General features: G+C 45.8%; 1 protein-coding gene across 1 annotated transcript in view; it reads left to right on the top strand.

Moving 5' to 3' along the window:
- The first annotated feature begins 960 nt into the window (after positions 1 to 960).
- The window catches only part of slc1a5 (solute carrier family 1 member 5), a 34,716-nt gene continuing 10,970 nt past the window's right edge, over positions 961 to 24,706 (top strand). Inside the window, exons 1-4 of the mRNA XM_078431172.1 lie at positions 961 to 1,909; positions 18,557 to 18,599; positions 21,319 to 21,405; positions 23,401 to 23,567. Of these exons, the coding sequence (XP_078287298.1) occupies positions 1,269 to 1,909; positions 18,557 to 18,599; positions 21,319 to 21,405; positions 23,401 to 23,567 (938 nt within the window). The 5' untranslated portion in view covers positions 961 to 1,268. The remainder of the gene's footprint in view (positions 1,910 to 18,556; positions 18,600 to 21,318; positions 21,406 to 23,400; positions 23,568 to 24,706) is intronic.

Genomic DNA, 24,706 nt, shown 5'->3' with positions numbered 1-24,706 from the left:
GCCTAAAGGGTACACGATAGCGCGACAACTTTAGGCCCACCTTACTCACCGTCATCCCTGTGGTGCAAATGGAAGAAGTTTCATTGAAATCAGTGTTATATTTTTAAAGTTATTCACATTTTAAAGTTTAAATCTATCTCCTAGGGAGGGAGGGAGGGGGGGAAAGGAGGAGGGTGGAGGGGGGGAAAGGAGGAGGGTGGAGGGGGGGAAAGGGGGAGGGTGGAGGGAGGGATGGAGGGGAGAGAAGAGAGGATAAGGGGTGTTGAGGGGGATGGAGTGGGGGTAGGGGAGGAGGACGGAGGGGGACGGAGGAGGGAGGGAGGGGGAAGGAGGGAGGGGGAAGGGATGGGGAAGGAGGGAGGGATGGGGAAGGAGGGAGGGAGAGGGAAGGAGGGAGGGAGGGGGAAGGAAGGAGGGACGGAGGATAAGGGGGGGTTGAGGGGGATGGAGTGGGGGTAGGGGAGGGGGAGGAGGGAGAGGGAAGGAGGGGGGGGGGGAGGGAGGGAGGGGGAAGGAGGGACGGAGGATAAGGGGGGGTTGAGGGGGATGGAGTGGGGGTAGGGGAGGGGAGATGGAGGATAAGGGGGGTTGAGGGGGATGGAGTGGGGGCAGGGGAGGGGTAAGGGGGTAGGGAGGGGTAGGATGGAGGAAGGGTAGGGAGGGGAAGAGGAGAGGGTGCTGTACCAACGCAGGATAGGTTTGGGTCTAGTAAAACACTAAAGGGACACAAAGTGCTGGAGTAACTCAGCGGGTCAGGCAGCATCTCTGGAGGACGTGGCCTCTCTGGGCGACGTTTGGGGGCGGGACCCTTCTTCAGACAGGTTTTAGTTGGGGTGGGGGTTACGAGAAAGCGTGAGAGCCAGGTGGTGGGTGGGAGGGAGGGAGGGGGTGTGGTGCGTAATTGTCGTCGGCTATCAGGAAAAGATGTCTCATTTTGTTTTTGTTTTGTACGACTGGTTCCTCGAGTCCTGATGCAATGAGGAGAACATGTTTCCACATCCTGTTTCCCCGCCCGAGAGGAGGAGAGCAAACCGGACACGATACTCCCCCCAATGCCCACGCCCTCCTCGTCTTATTATAATAGCAGGAGGACTGGCCTCCCCCTTTGCTATTGACGCCCGCGTGTGCCAGTGCCAGTGCCAGGGCCGGGGAGAGCTGGCGTGTCCTCCCTTCACTTGGAAACAAAGTGCACACAAAACCCGAGCACCGACCTACAGACAGCGTTGAGACAGCGGGGCAGATTGGGAAGGCGGGGAGCAGGTTTTATTATGGCCACGACTGTAGACGATCAACAGCCGATGGGCACCTCCAACGGTGACATTTACCAGGGCAAGAAGGCTACCAACGGCGACAATGTAGCGACAGGTGGCGGCAACAATGTAGCGAGCGGCGGCGGCGGCAACAATGTAGCGACCGGTGGCGGCAACAATGTAGCGAGCGGCGGCGACACTGTAGCCAGCAAGGTCCGAAAGCCAGTGGACAAGATGGAGAAAGTCAAGAGTTGTATCGGAGGGAACCTGCTGGTCATCCTGACCGTGACCGGGGTCATCATCGGCGTGGTGATCGGCCTGTCGGTGAGGAGCCTGGGGCTCAGCAAAGTCCAGGTCATCTACTTCTCCTTCCCCGGCGAACTGCTGATCCGGCTACTCAAGATGATCATCATCCCGCTGGTGGTGTGCAGCCTGGTGGCCGGAGCCGCCAGCCTGGACACCAAAGCCCTGGGCAAGCTGGGCGGCTGGGCCATCCTCTTCTTCTTCATCACCACCCTCCTGGCCTCCATCGTCGGCGTGGTCATGGCCTTCATCATCAAACCAGGAGACGGCGCCGAATCCAGACCCCAGCTGCCCGGCTTGGAAGCAGCGCCCCTGGAACCCAAGGAAATCACCGACTCCTTTCTGGATTTGGTGAGGTAAATAACACTCTAAATTATATTATATATATTAGATTATTAATTTTAAATTAGTGTCATTTTATATATATATATATATATATTAAACAAGGGACAATTATAATTTAATTATATATATATATATTATATATATATTATATAATAATATATATATATATATTATTATATAATATATATATATTATATATATTATATATATTATATATATTATATATATATATATATTATTATATAATATATATATAATATATAATATATATATATATATAATTAAATTATAATTGTCCCTTGTTTAATATATATATAATCGGGACAATCGAGCTTTAAAAAAAAAAATATATATATATATATAATAATGACATATATAATCGGGACAGAATATTAATTTTAAATTAGTGTCATTATATATATATATAATGACACTAATTTAAAATTAATATTCTGTCCCGATTATATATATATATATATTCTGTCCCGATTATATATGTCATTATTATATATATATAGTAAAAAAGCTCGATTGTCGAACTTTTAAAAAAATATATATAATGACACTAATTTAAAATTAATAATCTTCCACTGGATTCGAACTGGCGCTTCTGGCTGCTAGTTCGGGGGCCTATATAATGACACTAATTTAAAATTAATAATCTTATATATATATATATATATATATATATTTAAAAAGCTCGATTGTCCCGTTGACGGACTCTTAATCAAATGAATAGACGTGGTAACGTGGCTTTTAAAATCTATTTTACGTCTAATTCAGGCTAAACAACTCGAATCTCTCTTTTCCTGTGCAGTAGGACGACCGTGTCTAACTTTTGGCGCCAGAGGAGGTGAAAAGGTCGGGTTAGCCATCAGGTTTTTCGGTCGCTGTTTAATACAAAGGAGTGAAAAAATTTTTGGGGGGGGAGATACATTTATTTTGTTGCCCCCCTAAATTTGGTTTTAGCTGCTGTACCTTGGTTAGTGTAGTGCCTTGCAACGTGTGTGTGTGTGTGTGTGTGTATGTGGTGTGTCTGATGCAATCGACCTGCGTTATAGTGGGTGCACTGACACCACTCGAAGCCTGAAGTAAATACAGAGAAGTGTAGTGAGGGCGCCTGGTAAAGAATACCAACCACTTAGACCACAACCCAGCTTGTCTTTTCCTCATAAGTGATATGAACAGAATGAGGCCATTCGGCATATCAAGTCTATTCTGCCATTCAATCATGGCTATCTCTCCCTCCTAACCCCATTCTCCCCCATAACCCCTGACACCCGCACTGATCAAGAATCTATCTATCTACGCTGTAAAAATATCCATTGACTTGGCTTCCACAGCCTTCTGTGGCAAAGAATTCCACAGATTCCGCCCTCTGACTGAAGAAATTCCTCCTCCTTCCTAAAGGAACGTCCTCTAATTCTGAGGCTATGCCATTTATCGCCCTTTCAATCCAAGTCCTTGCAGGGTAGTGTAGTGGTTAGGCTCCCGAACTAGCAGCCAGAAGCATGAGTTTGAATCCAGTGGAAGATGATTAATTTTTAATTAGTGTCATTAAATAAATCCTGTGCTAAAGTATTAGTAAGTAATCTGGCTTTATTTCTTCAAATGGATGATAGAGAAATTTCAAATTAGAGTCTCATTAAGTAAATCCTGTATTAAAATATGTGTAAACTACTAGATTTTTTTTCCTCTAGTGGAAGATGATGAATTTTAAATTAGACCCATTAAATAAACCTCATGCCAAAATATCAGTTGGGAACCTGTGGGATATTTTTCTTCTTCGAATGGAAAATTAGGAATTTTGAATATCACGTCATTAAATAAATCTTGTATTAAAATATCAGTGTAAACTGCAGGATTTTTCTTCTTCCTCCAGTAGAAGATGGGGGAGATAAAATTTGACACCTTCTGTCTCCTTTCTCTGTTCGTTTACTTATTTATCTATTTATTCACTTCCCTATGTTCTTTAAATCCCTGTCAAGCGTCTTTGAGTATATGAAAAGCGCTATATAAATGTAATGCATTATTATTATTAAATAAATTGCGTGCTAATGTATCAGTAAATAAACTGGTGGAATTTCTTCCTCCTGTGGAAGATGAGGAATTTTAAATTGGAATCATTAAATACATTTTCTTTTAAAGTATCAGTAGGTGAACTGTAGGATTTGTTTAAGGTTGGGGGGGGACACATTTAATTCACAAGGATCTAAAAAAGGGTCCCGACCCAAAAGAAAGACACAATGCTGGAGTAACTCATCGGGTCAGACAGCATCTCTGGGGAGAAGGAATGGGTGACGTTTAGGGTCGAGACCCTTCTTCAGACCTATCCTACACATCCCGACCCAAAATATCGCCTGTCCATGTTCACCAGAGATGCTGTCTGACTCGCTGAGTTACTCCAGCACTTTGTGTCTTTTTTTTGGTAAACCAGCATCTGCAGTTCCGTATGCCTACATTTGATTCACTGCTACTTGTGACAGTCCTTTAGGAGCAAGAACAGTAAATGCTGGCAATATCAGTGACACCTACATCCTCTGAATAAATAAAGAAATAATTTATTTCTTTGCTTCCATTAAAGATCATGTGGTTTAAAACCATGCTGCTGCCAAATCTGTCAACTCTGATTTACATAATTTCCAAATATCTATGAATCTCTTCCTCAGAGAATGAGCCCTTTCAGCCCTGAGGGAGAATTTCACAAATTATAGCACTTTGCATAATATATCCCATTCCTTCTCTCCTGAGATGCTGCCTGACCTGCTGAGTTACTCCAGCATTTTGTGAAATAAATACTTTCGAATTGTACCAGCATCTGCAGTTATTTTCTTACACTGCACAATATATCTCCTCATCTCATTCCAACGGCATAGTGCATGGTTAAAAAAAATCACTTAGAAACATAGAAAATAGGTGCAGGTGGAGGCCATTTGGCCCTTCGAGCCAGCACCGCCATTCAATGTGATCATGGCTGATCATCCACAATCAGTAACCTGTGCCTGCCTTCTCCCCATATCCCTTGATTCCATTAGCCCCCAGAGTTCTATCTAACTCTCTTTTAAATTCAGTGAATTGCCCCACACTGCCTTCTGTGGCAGAGAATTCCAAAATTTCACAACTCTGGGTGAAAAAGTTTCTTCTCGCAGTTTTAAATGGCCTCCCCTTTATTCTCAGGCTTTTAACCTCCAGTAAATATAGCCTCTCTTCCTGAGGCAGTCATCTAATTCCTGGGTTCAAGGCAGTGAATCTACACTATTGTGGGCTCCACCTTTCTTGATCATCGTTGCTTTTTCTATATCTTTCATTTCTTCTATGTATCTTCTATATCGTTTCCCTCTCCCCTGACTCTCAGTCTGGAGAAGGGTATCGACCTGAAACGTCACCTAGTCCTTATCTGCAGAGATGCTGCCTGTCCTGCTGAGTTACTCCAGCATTTTGTGTCCATCTTCACTGATTCCAATGTCTCTATCTCTGTTTGTGTAAGAAGGAACTGCAGATGCCAGCTTAAACCGAAGATGGGCGCAAAAAGCTGGAGTAACTCAGCGGGACAGGCAGCATCTCTGGAGAGGTGATGTTTCGGGTCGAGACCCTTCACGCCACCCATTCCTTCTCTCCACAGATGCTACCTGTCCCGCTGAGTTACTCCAGCTTTTTGTGTCTCTCTCTCTCTGTTTTCTCCCCCTCTCCTTTCTTAAATAGTGGGGTCATATTTGCAATGCTCCAATGCGCAGGAACCACATTATTGAATTTTTAAAGATGTTAACCAGCACATCTACACATTCTCAAACAGCTATTATCAGGAATAGCCACTTTCATCACTTAGTGATCAGTCTTTCCTTCTTTTATTTGCTGTAAAGCCCCTGAATATTCAGCCTTTGTTCCCCATTTCTGTATGACACGGCTCGATTGCATCAGACGGGCGTTGCACTGACCAGGGTGCAACTCTGTAAATCGCGCTCTCTCCCTCCCTCTCCCTCCCTCTCTCTCCCCCTCTCTCCCCCTCTCTCCCCCTCTCTCCCCCTCTCTCCCCCTCTCTCCCCCTCTCTCCCCCTCTCTCCCCCTCTCTCCCCCTCTCTCCCCCTCTCTCCCCCTCTCTCCCCCTCTCTCCCCCTCTCTCCCCCTCTCTCCCCCTCTCTCCCCCTCTCTCCCCCTCTCTCCCCCTCTCTCCCCCTCTCTCTATCTCTGACTCTATCACGTTTTACTGGCTGCCGCAGGGACACGCGCAACATTTTTTTTGCTTTTCTTCTCTGCCATTTCCTATTCCCCGTTATAAATGTTCCCATTTCTCCAGGTACATGGTAATGTACCTAGATTTTCCCTCGTTAAATTTTACCCCGATGATTATTTTAAAAACATTTTGCTCCAGGAAATCCCCACGGTGAAATCTCCTCAAGGAATGCCTACTTTGCAACAAAAGGTTGCTTAAATTTTTTTTAAAAACCACAAAAGAGTTTTTTTTAAAGAAAGGAATGTTTTGCAAAATTTGGGGACGGGATTTATTTAATGACTCTAAGAAGTTCTCCCTCCAACGAGAGTTCTGCAACATCTTCTCTCCCTGAATCTCTGTGATTCCTTATCTCTTCTCTACAATCATCATTACTTTTCTGCATATCTTTCATTAATTTGACCTATATCACCATCTATATCTCTCGTTTCCCTTTCCTCTGACAAGCAGTCTGAAGAAGAGTCTGGACCCGAAAAGTCACCTATTCCATTTCTCCAGAGGTGCTGCCTGACCCGCTGGGCTACTCCAGCTTTTTGTGTCTATCTTCGGTTTAAACCGGTATCTACAGTTCCTTCCTACACATGTCATTATTAACGTCGATGTTACAACAATGACTTCTAATCCAGAATACCTTGCTCGAAGGAGCAGTTGCAGCAAGTCAATGGGTATATGGAGAGATGGTTTCTCCTGCATGTTGTCTAGGACTGAGATGACGGTGGTGAATCGTTGTATCTCTCCCCCAGATGCACAGTCCATGAACACCTTGAAGGGTGGTTTAGAGATACAGCGCGGAAACAGGCCTTTCGGCCCGCCGGGTCGGTGCCAACCAATGATCCCCGCACATTAACACCATCCTACACACACTAGGGACAATTTTTACATTTACCAAGCCAATTAACCTACAAACCTGTCCGTCTTTGGAGTGTGGGAGGAAACCGAAGATCTCAGAGAAAACCCACGCGGGTCACGGGGAGAACGTACAAACTCCGTACAGACAGAAGCCGTGGTCGGGATCGAACCCGGGTCTCTGGCGCTGCATTCGACGTAAGGCAGCTACTCTAACGCTGTGTCAACGTGACGACATTGACCAGGAGATGAGACGATCAAATTTTGCGCGGATAAATTGTGCGTCAACAATAATAAATATATTTTCCTATTGTTGATTAAAGGGTCCAATATACTTGGAAGGATTTGCCCCTGGACTTTAGGGCAGTGTTACGTAGGCATAGAACAGTACAGCACAGGAGCAGGCCCTTCGGCCCACAGTGTCCATGCCGAACATGATCGCGATCCCTATCCCTCCACTCCCTGCATATGTATGTGCACATCTAAACGCATGTTTAACACCAATATCATATGGCTGAGTTCCAGGAACCCATCATCTTTTATGTGTAAAAAAAATCAGAAAAAAATTTCTTGCTATTGAGGGCGTGCAGCGTAGGTTCACTAGGTTAATTCCCGGAATGGCGGGACTGTTATATGTTGAAAGGCTGGAGCAATTAGGCTTGTATACACTGGAATTTAGAAGGATGAGGGGGGATCTTATTGAAACATATAAGATAATTAGGGGATTGGACACATTAGAGGCAGGAAACATGTTCCCAATGTTGGGGGAGTCCAGAACAAGGGGCCACAGTTTAAGAATAAGGGGTAGGCCATTTAGAACGGAGATGAGGAAGAACTTTTTCAGTCAGAGAGTGGTGAAGGTGTGGAATTCTCTGCCTCAGAAGGCAGTGGAGGCCAGTTTGTTGGATGCTTTCAAGAGAGAGCTGGATAGAGCTCTTAAGGATAGCGGAGTGAGGGGGTATGGGGAGAAGGCAGGAACGGGGTACTGATTGAGAGTGATCAGCCATGATCGCATTGAATGGCGGTGCTGGCTCGAAGGGCTGAATGGCCTACTCCTGCACCTATTGTCTACATTCCACCTGGAGAGTTGTGAATCTGGAATTCTCTGCCACAGAAGGCAGTGGAGGCCAATTCACTGAATGTTTTCAAGAGAGAGTTAGATTTATCTCTTAGGGCTAACGGAATCATGGGATTTGGGGAGAAAGCAGGAACGGGGTACTGATTTTGGATGATCAGCCATGATCATTTTGAATGGCGGTGCTGGCTGGAAGGGCCGAATGGCCTACTCCTGCACCTATTTTCTATGTTTCTATCTCCATTAAACTTTACACCTCTCTCCTCAAACCTATGCATTGGAAGGGCAAGGTGCAAAAAAGTTTGAATAGACAGTAAAGAATGGGTGACACACGACTGCAGATGCTGAAACCTTGAGCAAAAATCAAACTGCTAAAGGAACTCAGCGGGTCGGGCCAAAATGCCGTCAGTCCATTCCCTTCTCAGATGCTGCCTGACTTTAGGAGCAAAGAGGTCCTTCTGCAGTTGTACAGGGCCCTAGTGAGACCGCACCTGGAGTGCTGTGTGCAGTTTTGGTCTCCAAATTTGAGGACGGATATTCTTGCTATTGAGGGCGTGCAGCGTAGGTTTACTAGGTTAATTCCCGGAATGGCGGGACTGTCATATGTTGAAAGACTGGAGCGACTAGGCTTGTATACACTGGAATTTAGAAGGATGAGAGGAGATCTTATTGAAACGTATAAGATTATTAAGGGGTTGGACACGTTAGAGGCAGGAAACATGTTCCCAATGTTGGGGTAGTCCAGAACAAGGGGCACAGTTTAAGAATAAGGGGTAGGCCATTTAGAACGGAGATGAGGAAAAACTTTTTCAGTCAGAGAGTTGTGAATCTGTGGAATTCTCTGCCTCAGAAGGCAGTGGAGGCCAATTCTCTGAATGCATTCAAGAGAGAGCTAGATAGAGCTCTTAAGGATAGCGGAGTCAGGGGAGAAGGCAGGAACGGGGTACTGATTGAGAATGATCAGCCATGATCACATTGAATGGCGGTGCTGGCTCGAAGGGCCAAATGGCCTCCTCCTGCACCTATTGTCTATTGACCTGCTGAGTTACTCCAACAGATCGCCGGTTGTGAAGTCACTAACAATACCATAAATATTATACAGGCTACGGTAAATAAATCTTCACACGAGAGCTGGGATGTTGACCACTGAATGGAAGAACAAGGTTGTAGTTACTAAACATACAGTAAAGTTACCATGACCAACAATTTGTAGACTTGAGTTCAAATCCAAGAAACAATCAACTGGAGACGCTAATTGTCACAGAATGATACAGTTTTGTTTTTTTTAGATTTAGAGATACAGCGCGGAAACAGGCCCTTCGGCCCACCGAGTCCGCGCCGCCCAGCGATCCCTGCACACTAACACTACCCTACACACACTAGGGACAATTTTTACATTTACCCAGTCAATTAACCTACAAACCTGTACGTCTTTGGAGTGTAAGATCTCGGAGAAAACCCACGCAGGTCACGGGGAGAACGTATAAACTCCGTACAGATGGCGCCCGTAGTCAAGATCGAACCTGAGTCTCCGGCGCTGCATTCGCTGTAAGGCAGCAACTCTACCGCTGTGCCACCGTGCAGTCCGAGTGCTGGGGTAACTCAGAGGATCAGGCAGCATCTCTGGAGAACATGGATAGGCAACGTTTTGGGTCGGGGCCCTTCTTAAGATGTGGAGGCAGATATGTTAAAGGCGTTTAGACAGGCATGTAGATTTGGAGGGATATGGATCACGGGCAGGCAGTGATTAGTTTAGCTTGACATGTTCAACATGGACATTTCTGCATGGAGACACAGCGGTAGAGTTGCTGCCTCACAGCGCCAGAGACCCAGGTTCGACCCCGACTACGGGTGCTGTCTATATGGAGTTTGTACGTTCTCCCCGTGACCTGCATGGGTTTTCCTCGGGTGCTCCGGTTTCCTCCCACACTCCAAAGACATATAGGTTTGTAGGTTAATTGGCTTCGGTAAAAAATGTAAGTTGTCCCTAGTGTGCTAGTGTAACTGGTCAGCACGGACTTGGTGGGCCAAAGGGCCTGTTTCTGGGCCGTACCTCTGGCCGAAACTAAACTCACAAAATTATGGACTTGAAGGACCTGTGTTGTTCTATGTTTTGTTTTGTTTTAAAGTTCACTTAAGCTTGACGTTTGTGGTTTGTTATTGCCGAGTCAATAGAGTTTCAGGACCAAATGAGTTCCCCCTTATCCTTAAGCTGTGACTTGCAAACTAAGTCTCTGGGACAATGCCACATACAGAGAGGAAGCATAGGTGGGGCAGAGAATGATCAATGGTTCTTTATCACCGTGCACAAAGGTACAGTGAAATTCATTTTTTAGCATGCAGATTAGCAAGATTATTGGCATACATAAGGGCGGTCACGGTGGCGCAGCGGTAGAGTTGCTGCCTTACAGCGAATGCAGCGCTGGAGACCCGGGTTCGTTCCCGACTACGGGTGCTGTCCGTATGTTCTCCCCGTGACCTGCGTGGGTTTCTCCGAGACCTTCGGTTTCCTCCCACACTCCAAAGACATAGAAACATAGAAAATAGGTGCAGGAGTAGGCCACTCGGCCCTTCGAGCCTGCACCGCCATTCAATATGATCATGGCTGATCATCCAGCTCAGTAACCTGTACCTGCCTTCTCTCCATACCCCCTGATCCCTTTTGCCACAAGGGCCACATCCAACTCCCTCTTAAATATAGCCAAGGAACTGGCCTCAACTACCTTCTGTGGCAGAGAATTCTACAGACTCACCACTCTCTGTGTGAAGAAATGTTTTCTCATCTCGGTCCTAAAAGACTTCCCCCTTATCATAGAAACATAGAAATAGAAACATAGAAAATAGGTGCAGGAGTAGGCCATTCGGCCCTTCGAGCCTGCACCGCCATTCAATATGATCATGGCTGATCATTCAGCTCAGTAGCCTGTACCTGCCTTCTCTCCATACCCCCTGATCCCTTTAGCAAAAAGGGCCACATCTAACTCCCTCTTAAATATAGCCAATGAACTGGCCTCAACTACCTTCTGTGGCAGAGAATTCCACAGACTCACCACTCTCTGTGTGAAGAAATGTTTTCTCATCTCGGTCCTAAAAGACTTCCCCCTTATCCTTAAGCTGTGACCCCTGGTTCTGGACTCCCCCAACATCGGGAACAATCTTCCCGCATCTAGCCTCTCCAACCCCTTAAGAATTTTATATGTTTCTATAAGATCCCCCCTCAGTCTTCTAAATTCCAGCGAGTACAAGCCCAGTCTATCTAGTCTTTCCTCATATGTAAGTCCCGCCATCCCAGGGATCAATCTGGTGAACCTTCTCTGTACTCCCTCTAAGGCAAGAACGTCTTTCCTCAGGTTAGGAGACCAAAACTGCACACAATACTCCAGGTGCGGTCTCACCAAGGCCCTGTACAACTGCAGCAGAACCTCCCTGCTCCTAAACTCAAATCCTCTTGCTATGAATGCCAACATACCATTCGCTTTCTTCACTGCCTGCTGCAATTGCATGCTTGCTTTCAATGACTGGTGCACCATGACACCCAGGTCACGTTGCATCTCCCCTTCTCCCAATCGGTCACCATTCAGGTAATACTCTGCTTTCCTGTTCTTGCCGCCAAAGTGGATAACCTCACATTTATCCACATTATATTGCATCTGCCATGCATTTGCCCACTCGCCTAATCTATCCAAGTCACTCTGCAGCCTCCTAGCATCCTCCTCGCAGCTAACACTGCCACCCAGCTTCGTGTCATCTGCAAACTTAGAGATGTTGCATTCAATTCCCTCGTCCAAATCATTAATATACACTGTAAATAACTGGGGTCCCAGCACTGAGCCTTGCGGTACCCCACTAGTCACTGCCTGCCATTCCGAAAAGGACCCGTTTATTCCTACTCTTTGCTTCCTGTCCGCCAACCAATTTTCTATCCATCTCAACACTGAACCCTCAATACCGTGTGCTTTACGTTTGTACACCAATCTCCTATGTGGGACCTTGTCGAAGGCCTTCTGAAAGTCCAGATATAACACATCGACTGGTTCTCCCTTATCCACTCTACTAGTTACATCCTCGAAAAATTCTATAAGATTCGTCAGACATGATTTACCTTTGGTAAATCCATGCTGACTTTGTCCGATGATTTCACCACTTTCCAAATGTAATGCTATCACATCTTTAATAACTGACTCTAGCATTTTCCCAACTACCGATGTTAGGCTAACTGGTCTATAATTCCCTGTTTTCTCTCTCCCTCCCTTTTTAAAAAGTGGGATTACATTAGCTACCCTCCAGTCCTCAGGAACTACTCCAGAATCTAAAGAGTTTTGAAAAATTATCACTAATGCATCCACTATTTCTGAGGCTACTTCCTTAAGCACTCTGGGATGCAGCCTATCTGGCCCTGGGGATTTATCTGCCTTTAATCCATTTAATTTACCTAACACCACTTCCCGACTAACCTGGATTTCCCCCAGTTCCTCCATCTCTTTAGACCCCCGGTCCCCCGCTATTTCCGGCAGACGGTTTATGTCTTCCTTAGTGAAGACAGAACCAAAGTATTTGTTCAATTGGTCTGCCAACTCCTTGTTCCCTATGATCAATTCACCTGTTTCCGACTGCAAGGGACCTACATTTGCCTTAACTAATCTTTTTCTCTTGACATATCTATAAAAGCTTTTGCAGTCTGTTTTTATGTTCCTTGCCAGTTTTCCCTCATAATCTATTTTCCCTTTCCTAATTAAGCCCTTTGTCCTCCTCTGCTGGACTCTGAATTTCTCCCAGTCCTCTGGTATGCTACTTTTTCTGGCTAATCTGTATGCTTCATCTTTTGTTTTAATACTATCCTTGATTTCCCTTGTTAGCCACGGATGCACTACCTTTCCTGGTTTGTTCTTTTGCCAAACTGGGATGAACACTTGTTGTAGTTCATCCATGCGACCTTTAAATGCCTTCCATTGCATGTCTACCGTCAACCCTTTCAGCATCAATCGCCAGTCTATCTTGGACAATTCACGCCTCATACCCTCAAAGTTACCTTTCTTTAAGTTCAGAACACTTGTTTCTGTATCGACTTTGTCACTCTCCATCCTAATGAAGAACTCTACCATATTATGATCACTCTTGCCCAAGGGGCCTCGCACAACAAGACTGCTAACTAACCCTTCCTCATTACTCAATACCCAGTCTAGAATGGCCTGTTCTCTCGTTGGTTCCTCGACATGTTGGTTTAGAAAACTATCTCTCAAACATTCCAAGAAATCCTCTTCCTCAGCACCCCTGCCAGTTTGGTTCACCCAATCTATATGTAGATTGAAGTCACCCATTATAATTGCTGCGCCTTTAGTGCATGCATTTCTAATTTCCTGCTTGATGCCATCCCCAACCTCCCTACTGCTGTTAGGTGGCCTGTACACAACTCCCACTAGCGTTTTCTGCCCCTTAGTGTTTCGTAGCTCTACCCATATCGATTCCACTTCCTCCAAGCCAATGTCCTTCCTTTCCACTGCTTTAATCTCCTCTCTAACCAGTAACGCTACCCCACCTCCTTTTCCTTTCTGTCTATCCCGCCTGAATATAGAATATCCCTGGATGTTGAGCTCCCAGCCTTGGTCACCCTGGAGCCATGTCTCCGTAATCTCAACTATATCATAATCATTAATAACTATCTCCACATTTAATTCATCCACCTTATTAGGTATACTCCTTGCATTGAGACACAAAGCCTTCAGGCTTGTTTTTACAACTCTCTTACCCCTTGTACGATTATGTTGAAAAGTGGCCCTTTTTGATTTTTGCCCTGGATTTGTCTGCCTGCCACTTTTACTTTTCACCTTGCTACCTGTTGCTTCTACCCTCATTTTACACCCCTCTGTCTCTCTGCTCCAGCTCCCATCCCCCTGCCACATTAGTTTAAATCCTTCCCGACAGCACTAGCAAACACTCCCCCTAGGACATTGGTTCCATTCCAGCTCAGGTGCAGACCGTCCTGTTTGTACTGGTCCCACCTCTCCCAGAACTGGTTCCAATGTCCTAAAAATTTGAATCCCTCCCCCTTGCACCATTTTTCAAGCCACGTATTCATATGAAATATCCTCCTATTCCTACTCTGACTAGCACTTAAGCTGTGACCCCTGGTTCTGGACTTCCCCAACATCGGGAACAATCTTCCCGCATCTAGCCTCTCCAACCCCTTAAGAATTTTATATGTTTCTATAAGATCCCCCCTCAGCCTTCTAAATTCCAGTCTTCTAAAGACGTACAGGTTTATAGGTTAATTGGCTTGGTGTAAATGTAAATTGTCCCTAGTGTGTGTAGGATAGTGTTAGTGTGCGGGGATCGCTGGTTGGCACGGACTCGGTGGGCCGAAGGGCCTGTTTCCGTGCTGTATCTCTAAACTAAACAATCGCCGGTATCAGTACAGAATGCATATAAACTGTCTGATGCGTCTCTGTGCAACAGTGGCGTAGGTTGATTGGGTTGTGTAAGTTGTCCCTGGTGCGTAGGGTAGTGCGAGTGTTCGGGGTGATCGCTGGTCTGCCCGGACTCGGTGGGCCAAGAGGCCTGTTCCTAACGAGGCCGCAGCTTAAGAATAAGGGGTAGGCCATTTAAAACTGAGATGAGGAAAAACTTTTTCAGTCGGAGAGTTGTGAATCTGTGGAATTCTCTGCCTCAGAAGGCAGTGGAGGCCAATTATCTGAATGCTTTCAAGAAAGAGCTGGATAGAGCTCTTAAGGATAGCGGAGTCAGGGGGTATGGGGAGAAGGCAGGAACGGGGTACTGATTGAGAATGATCAGCCATGATCACATTGAATGGCAGTGCTGGCTCGAAGGGCCGAATGGCCTCCTCCTGCGTCTATTGTCTATTGGGTCTGGCGGCATCTCGGGAGAAAAGGAATAGGTGACGTTTCGGGTCTAGACCGACTTCAGACTATCTTCAGGGGTCATAAAATGTTGGCCATTTACAACGTTTCCACTGTCTGTGTAACTCGTTATCACCTGCCCCCCAAGGCAACAATGGACCATTGTGGGCTCCACCTTCCCTTGATCATAGATGCTTTTTACATGCCTTTCATTCATTTGTTCCACGTCTCTCAATATCACCCTCTCTATTGCTCGTTTCCCTCTCCACCTGACTCAGTCTGAAGTAGGGTCTCGCCTGTTCCTTTTGCTCCAGAGATGTTGCCTGAACCGCTGAGACACTCCAGCTTTTTGCGTCTGTCTTCGGTTTAAACCAGCATCTGCAGGTCGTGGTGGGTGACGTATTTGGATCCTTCAAAGGGTTCCCATCTCCTCCTGGTATTGAGTGACACTGTTGCTTTGAGGGAGAGGTGAAAAGGTAACATCATGACGATGCAGATTTGTATCGGGGTGGGGAATAAACGGGATGTTTCACATTCCACACCTTGTTGTGAATGTGGGGAGGATGTTTGCACTCAGGGGAGAGTCCAGGACAGCCTTGTCTTTAGCTGCCAATGCTTCAAAGCTCTGGAATTCCTTCTGTAGACCTTCCCTTGAGACCTAACCCTTGGAGCACTCCATACCCTAAAGAGGACTCTCCAAATACCATCTTCTGGTTACTAGTGCAATATTGTTTGATGCCACTCCAGTGAAAGACCTTGGATATTTTTTGGACATGAAAGCTCTTGTATAAACATTGGGAGATAAATAGTGGACTGGCACTGAGACTATTTTATTAATTTTTCCAGTGTCACATGATCTGTTATATCTGCCAAAGAGAACACACTGTGCCTTAATTTTAACATCTCATTCACAATGATGAAATATCGACCCAGCTGTGTGATCATTCTCCAAACACCTCCCTCGTCCCCACCCCTCTTTCTCCATTAAAAGTCTGTTGGCCAGCCCCACAGTTCACTACAATGTATATCTCTTGGGTTTACACCTACTCTCGTCAACAATCAGCCTGTCGGGGAACCTTCCTATCTGAGGTATTTATTCACAAAATGTTGGAGTAACTCAGCAGGTCAGGCAGCATCTCAGGAGAGAAGGAATGGGTGACGTTTCAGGTCGAGACCCTTCTTCAGACTGATGTCAGGGGGGGCGGGACAGAGGAAGGATATAGGTGGAGACAGGAAGGTAGAGGGAGATCTGGGAAGGAGGAGGGAAAGAGAGGGACAGAGGAACTATCTAAAGTTGGACATCTTTTGCCAGCCCCGATATGTCCTGATTTTTGACTTCTCCCCAGTTCCCCAACCCTCCCCCCCCCCCCCCCCATTACAATCAATCTGAAAAAGGGTCCTGACCCGAAAACATTGCCCATCAGATTCCTACTTAATTGTTTGCCATCTTACCTTAAACCTATGTCCTCGATTTTGCTGAGAGGATAAAATGTAATTTTTCCACGTTTGCTGTTGATATGAAGCTACTTAGAATCAAAGATACTAGAGGAACAAGATGAACCACTCCGTTGAAATCACCTATACTGAAGTGTAGTACGCAAAGGAGCCATTTTAGTAAGCAAAACCCGCCATGCGTTATGCCTCTCGCAGTGTTGTGGGGGAACAGTATGTGTGACGATACCATTAAAATGCAGAATATATCTCCTCTATCAATTCACAGATTTTTGTTATTTTTCTTTTTAAATGTTTCTGCAAGTTTCTGCCTACTAAAATGGCCGCCGTGACACACTACGGTTTTTAGGGTCGAGTGGTCTATCTTGTTCCTCTAGTATCTTTGCTTGGAATGTAAAGAGTAGGATATAAAGAGGCCCCTTTAGAGTATGGACAAGCTGAATAAGTGGGTGAGAACATAACAGATGGAGTATAATATGGAAAAATGCAAGGTCATTTACACCTCAGAAAGATGGAGTGTGCTGACGAAATGCTGAGAGATTGGGCTTTTTTTAATGAGATGTTGGTGTGTGTGTGTCCACATCACCATAAGGCAACTTGCCAGGTGCAGCAAGTTCCAAATTTGTGTGTTCACATAAACCTCTTGAATCAATTCATTGAAGTTGGCCAATGCGTAAGCAACAGCTGAATTCTGTCCCAAGCAAAGCATAAGGTTCCATCTCAGCGGGTCGGGCAGCATCTATAAAGGGAATGGAGAGATGATGTTTTGAAGAAGGCTCCCGATCCGAAACATCACCTATCCATGTTCTCCAGGGATGCTGGAGCTCCATTGTTCCATTGTTGGTACCAATGACAACTAAACACTCTTGATTTTTGATAGACGCAAAATGCTGGAGTAACTCAGCGGGACAGGCAGCATCTCTGGAGAGAAGGAATGGCTAACGTTTCGGGTCAAGACCCTTCGTCTGTGTCTGGAGAGAAGGAATGGGTGATGTTTCGAAGTGTCTTAAGAAAGGTCTCGACCCGAAACGTCACCCATTCCTTCTCTCCAGAGATGCTGCCTGACCCGCTGAGATACTCCAGCATTTTGTGTTAATCTTTGGTGTAAACCAGCATCTGCAGTTCTTTCCAACACACTCTTGAGTCTTGATCTTTCTTACTGCGGTCAAATTATGCAGGTGCTGGAAAAGAGATATAAAATCGCTTATCGTGAAGGTGAGGGAAACCATCCAGGTTTCGGCTCCATTAACCTTTATCGGAAAATTTTCATTGGAATAAATTGCTTGTTAGATTAGGTGCTAAATATTGGCTCAGGCACAGGGAAATAAATTGCCTTGAGTTGTTTGTAGTCAAGGTGGGGCCAAAAGGCAATGTTTTCTGAAAGTGTATCCGGGTGTGTTCTTTATATGTAAAGTGTTTGCATCTGGTTAGACTGGGTCTGGACTCTTTAACCTTCTAGACTGGAGACAAGACTGCCAGATTAATAGTGGCTTTCAGCGTTAAACGGTGTATGTGAAAGTGATCACAAAAGCAGAACGTTTAAGAGCTTCTGAGAGGGTGGCGCAGCGGTAGAGTTGCTGCCTTACAGCGCCGGAGACCCGGGTTCAATCCCAACTACAGGCACTGTTTGTACGGAGTTTGTACGTTCTCCCCGTGCCCTGCGTGGGTTTTCTCCCAGATCTTCAGTTTCCTCCCACACTCCAAAAACGTGCAGGTTTGTCGGTCAATTGGCTTGGGTATGGGTAAATTGAATAATAATGAATAAGTTTATTGGCCAAGTATATGCACATACAAGGAATGTGCCTTGGTGCTCCGCTCACAAATGACAACACAAACATACAGTTAACAATTAAGTATAAAGCATAAACACATCAAAACAATAAGGATACACCATTACGGTCTAAACGTGTGGGTGAAAATAAACCAGAGCAAAAAAGAGACTACAGACTTTGGTTGTTGAGTAGAATATCACTCGTGGGGACAAAAAAGCTGTTTTTATGTCTGGCTGTGGCTGCTTTGACAGTCCGGAGTCGCCTTCCAGAGGGATTGTCCCTAATAGTAGGATAATGTTAATGTGCGGGGATCGCGGGTCAGTGCGGACCTGGTGGGCCGAAGGGCCTGTTCCACCTTGTATCTCTAAAACTAAAAAAACTTTAAAATAAAAAACAAATCCTCACTCTTTTTACACTTTTTTTCTCCTTAGGAACATCTTCCCTTCCAACCTTGTCTCAGCTGCCTTTAGATCGGTGAGTTATTTACATTTATAACAACAGTTTAGATTATTGTCACGTGTACTGAGGTACAGTGAAAAGCTTTTGTTGCGTGCTAACCGGTCAGCAGAAAGAAAATACATGATTACAATTGAGCCGTCCACAGTGTACATTTGACTTGACTTGACTTGAGGATAAGGGGAAAACGTGAATGACGTTTAGTGCAAGATAAAGTCCATTTAAGTCTGATCAAAGATAGTCCGACGGTCTCCATTGAGGTAGATAGTAGTTCAGGATGACTTTCTAGTGGTGGTAGGATTGCTCATTTGCCTTATAACAACTAGGAGGAAACTTCCCCTGATTCCAGAGGTGTGCGTTTTCACACTTCTATACCTTAACTTGAAATGCATTTGATGTGCATCATAATGTTTCTGCAGTGATGCACAGGAAATAGCTGAAAAATATCAGGGTGGCAGCACTGTTCCTGGAGATGGACACAAAATGCTGGAGTAACTCAGCGGGTCAGGCAGCATCTCTGGAGAGAAGGAATGGGTGACGTTTCGGGTCGAGACCCTTCATCAGACCTGGACAGAGCATGTTCCAACCCCACCAGAGACTGAATTCATTTCAAAAAGAAATACTGGGAATAGTATTTTCGGCTTGGTAAAAGTGTCTCCAACTTTGAAATCCATCTACACTAGTCTCATTTTGCCTACATTTGCCCCATATCCCTTTAAATCATTAATATCCATGGATATACCCAAATGTCTTTCAAATGCTGCTATTTTACCATATATGTACAATTTGTATTTATTTCCTTGTCTCTTTGAGACAGTTGATGGGAGAATTAGATGGTGGGGGATTTGGTAAAATTGTAAAATGATCCCTAGTGTGTGTAGGATAGTGTTAGTGTGCAGACTGAAGTCTGAAGAAGGGTCTCGACCCGAAACGTCACCCATTCCTTCTCTCCCGAGATGCTGCCTGACCTGCTGAGTTACTCCAGCATTTTGTGAATAAATACCTTCGATTTGTACCAGCATCTGTAGTTATTTTCTTATACAAGTTTAGTTCTTACATGAGGCTGAAGCCAGCACTGACAAGCCTAGCTTTTATTACCATCTCATGTTTCTCCTCATGGAGTAACTTGCTGGGTGATATCTAGAGACAGCCCAGAGACAAGCATGTTACTGAAGTTTTGAATTCGCATGAAGGTCGCGTGGGGCAAGGGTGGCATATTTCTTCTTTTCTGAGAAGATTTACGAGGATGTTGCCAGGACTAGAGGATCTGAGCTCTTGGGAGAGGTTGAGTAGGCTGGGACTCTATTCCTTAGAGCGCAAGAGGATGAGGGGTGATCTTATAGAGGTGCATAAAATTCTGAGAGGAATAGATCGGGTAGATGCACAGAGTCTCTTGCCCAGAGTAGGTGAATTGAGCACCAGAGGACATAGGTTTAAGATGAAGGGGAAAAGATTTAATAGGAATCTGCAGGGTAACATATTCACGCAAAGGGTGGTGGGTGTACGGAACGAGCTGCCAGAGGAGGTAGTTGAGGCTGGGACAATCCCAACGTTTAAGAAACTGTTAGACAAATACATGGATGGGACAGGTTTGGAGGGATATGAACCAAATACTGGCAGGTGGGACTCGTGTAGCCGGTACATGTTGGCCGGTTTGGGCAAGTTGGGGCGAAGAGCCTGTTTCCACGCTAAATCAAGTCAAGTCAAATTTATTTGTCACATACACAGACACGATGTGCAGTGAAATGAAAGTGGCAATGCCTGCGGGTTGTGCACAAAAAGAATTACAGTTACAGCATATAAATAAAGTTAATAAGTTACTATTAGTGTCGACAAAAATTTAGTCTCTGGGGTTATAAAAGTTGACAGTCCTGATGGCCTGTGGGAAGAAACTCCGTCCCATCCTCTCCGTTTTCACAGCGTGACAGCGGAGGCGTTTGCCTGATCGTAGCATCTGGAACAGTCCGTTACTGGGGTGGCAGGGGTCCCTCATGATCTTGCTTGCTCTGGATCTACACCTCCTGCTGTATAGGTCCTGCAGGGGGACGAGTGTAGTTCCCATGGTGCGTTCTGCCGAACGCACTACTCTCTGCAGGGCCATCCTGTCCTGGGCAGAGCTGTTCCCAAACCAGACTGTAATGTTGCCGGACAGGATGCTCTCTACAGCCCCAGAGTCTAAGGCGGTAAAGGCGCTGCTTAGCCTTACCCACCAGTGCGGCAATGTGTGTTGCCCACGTCAGATCCTCTGCGATGCGGACTCCCAAGTATTTAAAACTGCTCACCCTATCCACAATCGACCCATTTATCTCCAGTGGCGTGTACGTCCTTGGATGTTTAGCCCTTCTGAAGTCCACAATCAGCTCCTTTGTTTTAGTGACATTCAAGAGGAGGCTATTGTCCTGACACCAGAGTGCCAGATCAGCCACCTCCTCCCGGTAGGCCTTCTCATCGTTGTTGGAGATCCGGCCCTCCGGATGACTCTCAGTGTAAGAAAATAACTGCAGATGCTGGTACATAGCGAAGGTGTTTATTTCACAAAATGCTGGAGTAACTCAGCGGGTCAGGCAGCATCTCAGGAGAGAAGGAATGGGTGACGTTTCAGATCGAGACCCTTCTTCAGACTCTCAGAATATTCTTGAACTGGCAGAAGTTTTACAGTAATCCAGGAATTTTATGATGAAGGTTATTTTATTTCATTCCTCATACATAAATGCTTTGTTTTTTTTTCATTCTCCAGTACGCTACCGCTTACGCGACCATAAAGGTTCCACAAAATATTACTGACGAGTTTGGAAATGTTAACGTGACAGTGACAGAGATTAAGGTGAGTGGACAAGAAAGGGTTAAAGATGCCCATAAAAATGTTTGCATTTATATAGTGTAGGAAGTAACTGCATATGTTGGTTTACACTGAAGATAGACACAAAATGCTGGAATAACTCAACGGGACAGGCAGCATCTCTGAATAGAAGGAATGGGTGACGTTTTGAGTCTAAAGAAGGGCCTTGACCCAAAACATCACCCATTCCTTCCATCCAGAGATGCTGCCTGTCCTGCTGTTTCTCAGGCATTTTGTGTTTATAGAAACATAGACAATAGGTGCAGGAGGAGGCCATGTGGCCCTTCGAGCCAGCACCGCCATTCATTGTGATCATGGCTGATCATCCACAATCAGTAACCCGTGCCTGCCTTCTCCCCGTATCCCTTGATTCTGGTAGCCCCTAGAGCTCTATCTAACTCTCTTTTAAATTCATCCAGTGAATTGGCCTCCACTGCCTTCTGTGGCAGAGAACTCCGCTAATTCACAACTCTCTGGGTGAAAAAGTTTCTTCTCACCTCAGTTTTAAATGGCCTCCACCTTTATTCTTAGACTGTATCCCCTGGTTCTGAACTCCCCCAACATTGGGAACATTTTTCTTGCATCTAGCTTGTCCAGTCCTTTTATAATTTTGTACGTCTCTATAAGATCACCACTCATCCTTCTAAACTCCAGTGAATACAAGCCTAGTTTTTTCAATCTTTCCTCATATGACAGTCCCTCCATCCCAGGGATTAACCTCATATCTTTGGTGCATTTATATGGTGCCCATCACCCCTCTCAAATGATTATATTGTTTTGCACATTAAGGTTCTGTCACTGTTGGGGTAAATGTGGCAGCTGTTTTACATACTAAGATCTCACAAAGCAGCATTGTGTGGCAGGTTTATTGGTTGCCATTAGTGTAGGGTACTCTTGGCTAAGTCATAGCTAACAATACAGAAACAGGCCCTTTAGCCCAACTCTTTGACAATCACGGTGGCGCAGCGGTAGAGTTGCTGCCTTACAGCGAATGCAGCGCTGGAGACCCGGGTTCGATCCCGACTACAGGCGCCGTCTGTACGGAGTTTGTACGTTCTCCCTGTGACCTGTGACCTGTGTGGGTTTTTTCCGAGATCTTCGGTTTCCTCCCACACTCCACCGACGTACAGGTTTGTAGGTTAATTGGTTCGGTAAATGTAAAAATTGACCCTAGTGGGCGTCGGGTAGTGTAAATGTGCGAGGGTCGCTGGCCGGCGTGGACTCAGTGGGCCGAAGGGCCTGTTTCTGTGCTGTATCTCTAAACTAAACTCATCCTCATCCATCAAGATGCCCTATCCAAGCTAGTCCCATCTGCCCACCTTTGGCTCACACCCCTCGAAACCTTTCCTATCCATGTCCAAGGTATTTATTCACAAAATGCTGGAGTAACTCAGCAGGTCAGGCAGCATCTCAGGAGAGAAGGAATGGGTGACGAAGGGTCTCGACCCGAAACGTCACCCATTCCTTCTCTCCTGAGATGCTGCCTGACCTGCTGAGTTACTCCAGCATTTTGTGAATAAATACCTTCGATTTGTACCAGCATCTGCAGTTATTTTCTTACACTATCCATGTCCAAGTGTCTTTTAACTCTTATTTTAGTACCTACCTTAACTACCTCCTCTGGCAGCTCAATCCATATACCCACCACCCTCTCTGTGAAATAGTTGCCCCCAGCGCCAGTTTCCACGCTGTATCTCCAAACAGCGACCTATTGGTGTATTATCGTTACAAGGAAAGGTTTTTGTTGGAATGATAAGGGAGATTTTCCTGGAAATATATCTCATTCAACTTTATCTGGTTGTGATCAGTTTGTAGTTTATGGAGATCTGCTGTGAACAAATTAGCTACTAAGTTTCCTACATGACCGATGTGACTGCACTACAGGTTAAAAAGATGCTTTGGAATTTCAAGAGGATGTGAATAACACTGAAAGAAAATTCAATCCAATCTCTTATTTTTATTGCCTCTTCATTGTTCCAGATTCCTATTCCATCCAACGTGGAAGGAATGAACATCCTGGGGTTGGTTGTGTTTGCCATTGTCTTTGGAATTGCCCTGCGGAAACTTGGAACAGAGGGGGAGAACCTCATCAATTTCTTCAGCACCTTCAATGAGGCCACCATGATCCTGGTCTCTTGGATCATGTGGTGAGTGGCTGGCTTGGCCTTCTCAAGTGCTTCTATGCTGTAGTACAGTGCGTACTCTCGTTTACTTGTTCCTGAATACCAGCCAAAACGATACACAATAGCGCAACAATTTTAGGCCCACCTTACTCACAGTCGGTGCTAATGGAAGAAGTTTTGTTAAAATCGGTGTTATATTTTTAAAGTTATTTACGTTTTTAAGTTTAAATCTATCTAGATAGAGCTCTTAAGGATAGCGGAGTCAGGGGGTATGGGGAGAAGGCAGGAACGGGGTACTGATTGAGAATGATCAGCCATGATCACATTGAATGACAGTGCTGGCTCGAAGGGCCGAATGGCCTCCTCCTGCACCTATTGTCTATTGTCTATCTCCTAGGGAGGGAGGGGGGTGAGGGAGGGAGGGGCTGGAGGGAGGATAAGTGGGGTTGAGGGGGATGGAGTGGGGGGGTGGTTGGGGGGAGGATAAGTGGGGTTGACGGGGATGGAGTGGGGAGGGGAAGGGGGGTTGAGGGGGAGGGGAGGGAGTGGAGGGGGAGGGGGGATGGAGGAGGGGCAGGGGGGGAGAAGGGAGGGGGGAGGAGAGGGTGCTGTACCAATGCAGGAGAGGTTTGGGCCCAACGGGTCCACTTGGTCTTGTATATATATATATATATATATATATAGGTACATAGAAGTCTCGCTCAGCCAGTGACACCTAGGAATAGACTGGGTGATAACCAAGAATAGTTTGGTGACTACTGGAGAGACAGTTGACGGCACGGAAAGACGGCACCCGGGACAGGATGGGTTGGCACCCCAGTCTGTGTCTTTCGTGAGAAAGAAACCCAATAAGCTACGGAAAGGCCTTATGCCATCAGGCAAGATGCTCGGAGAAGGAGAAAGAGGTGCAGTGCCCAGGCCCTGAACCTGTTGAGACGCAGGAGGAGCCCGGCTAGGACTTGCCCCACAGAGCCCAGTCCCCCAACCCCTGCGGAGTAGTTATTAAGAGGGCAGAACCGTGGGCGGTTGCTGCTGGGATGCAAGATGGGGCCTGATCAACCCCGGCCGGGCGATGGTGCCTGATGTTGTGAGACCCGAAACACCCCATGGCTCCAGGCCACATCACTGAGGATGCGTTCCCAGCTCAACCAGAAGATGTCTCT

This window comes from Rhinoraja longicauda, chromosome 41, assembly GCF_053455715.1.
Source record: "Rhinoraja longicauda isolate Sanriku21f chromosome 41, sRhiLon1.1, whole genome shotgun sequence".
Classification (NCBI taxonomy): Eukaryota; Metazoa; Chordata; class Chondrichthyes; order Rajiformes; family Arhynchobatidae; genus Rhinoraja; species Rhinoraja longicauda.
Note: the sequence above shows the minus strand (reverse complement) of the source record. Positions and strands in the feature narration are given on the sequence as shown.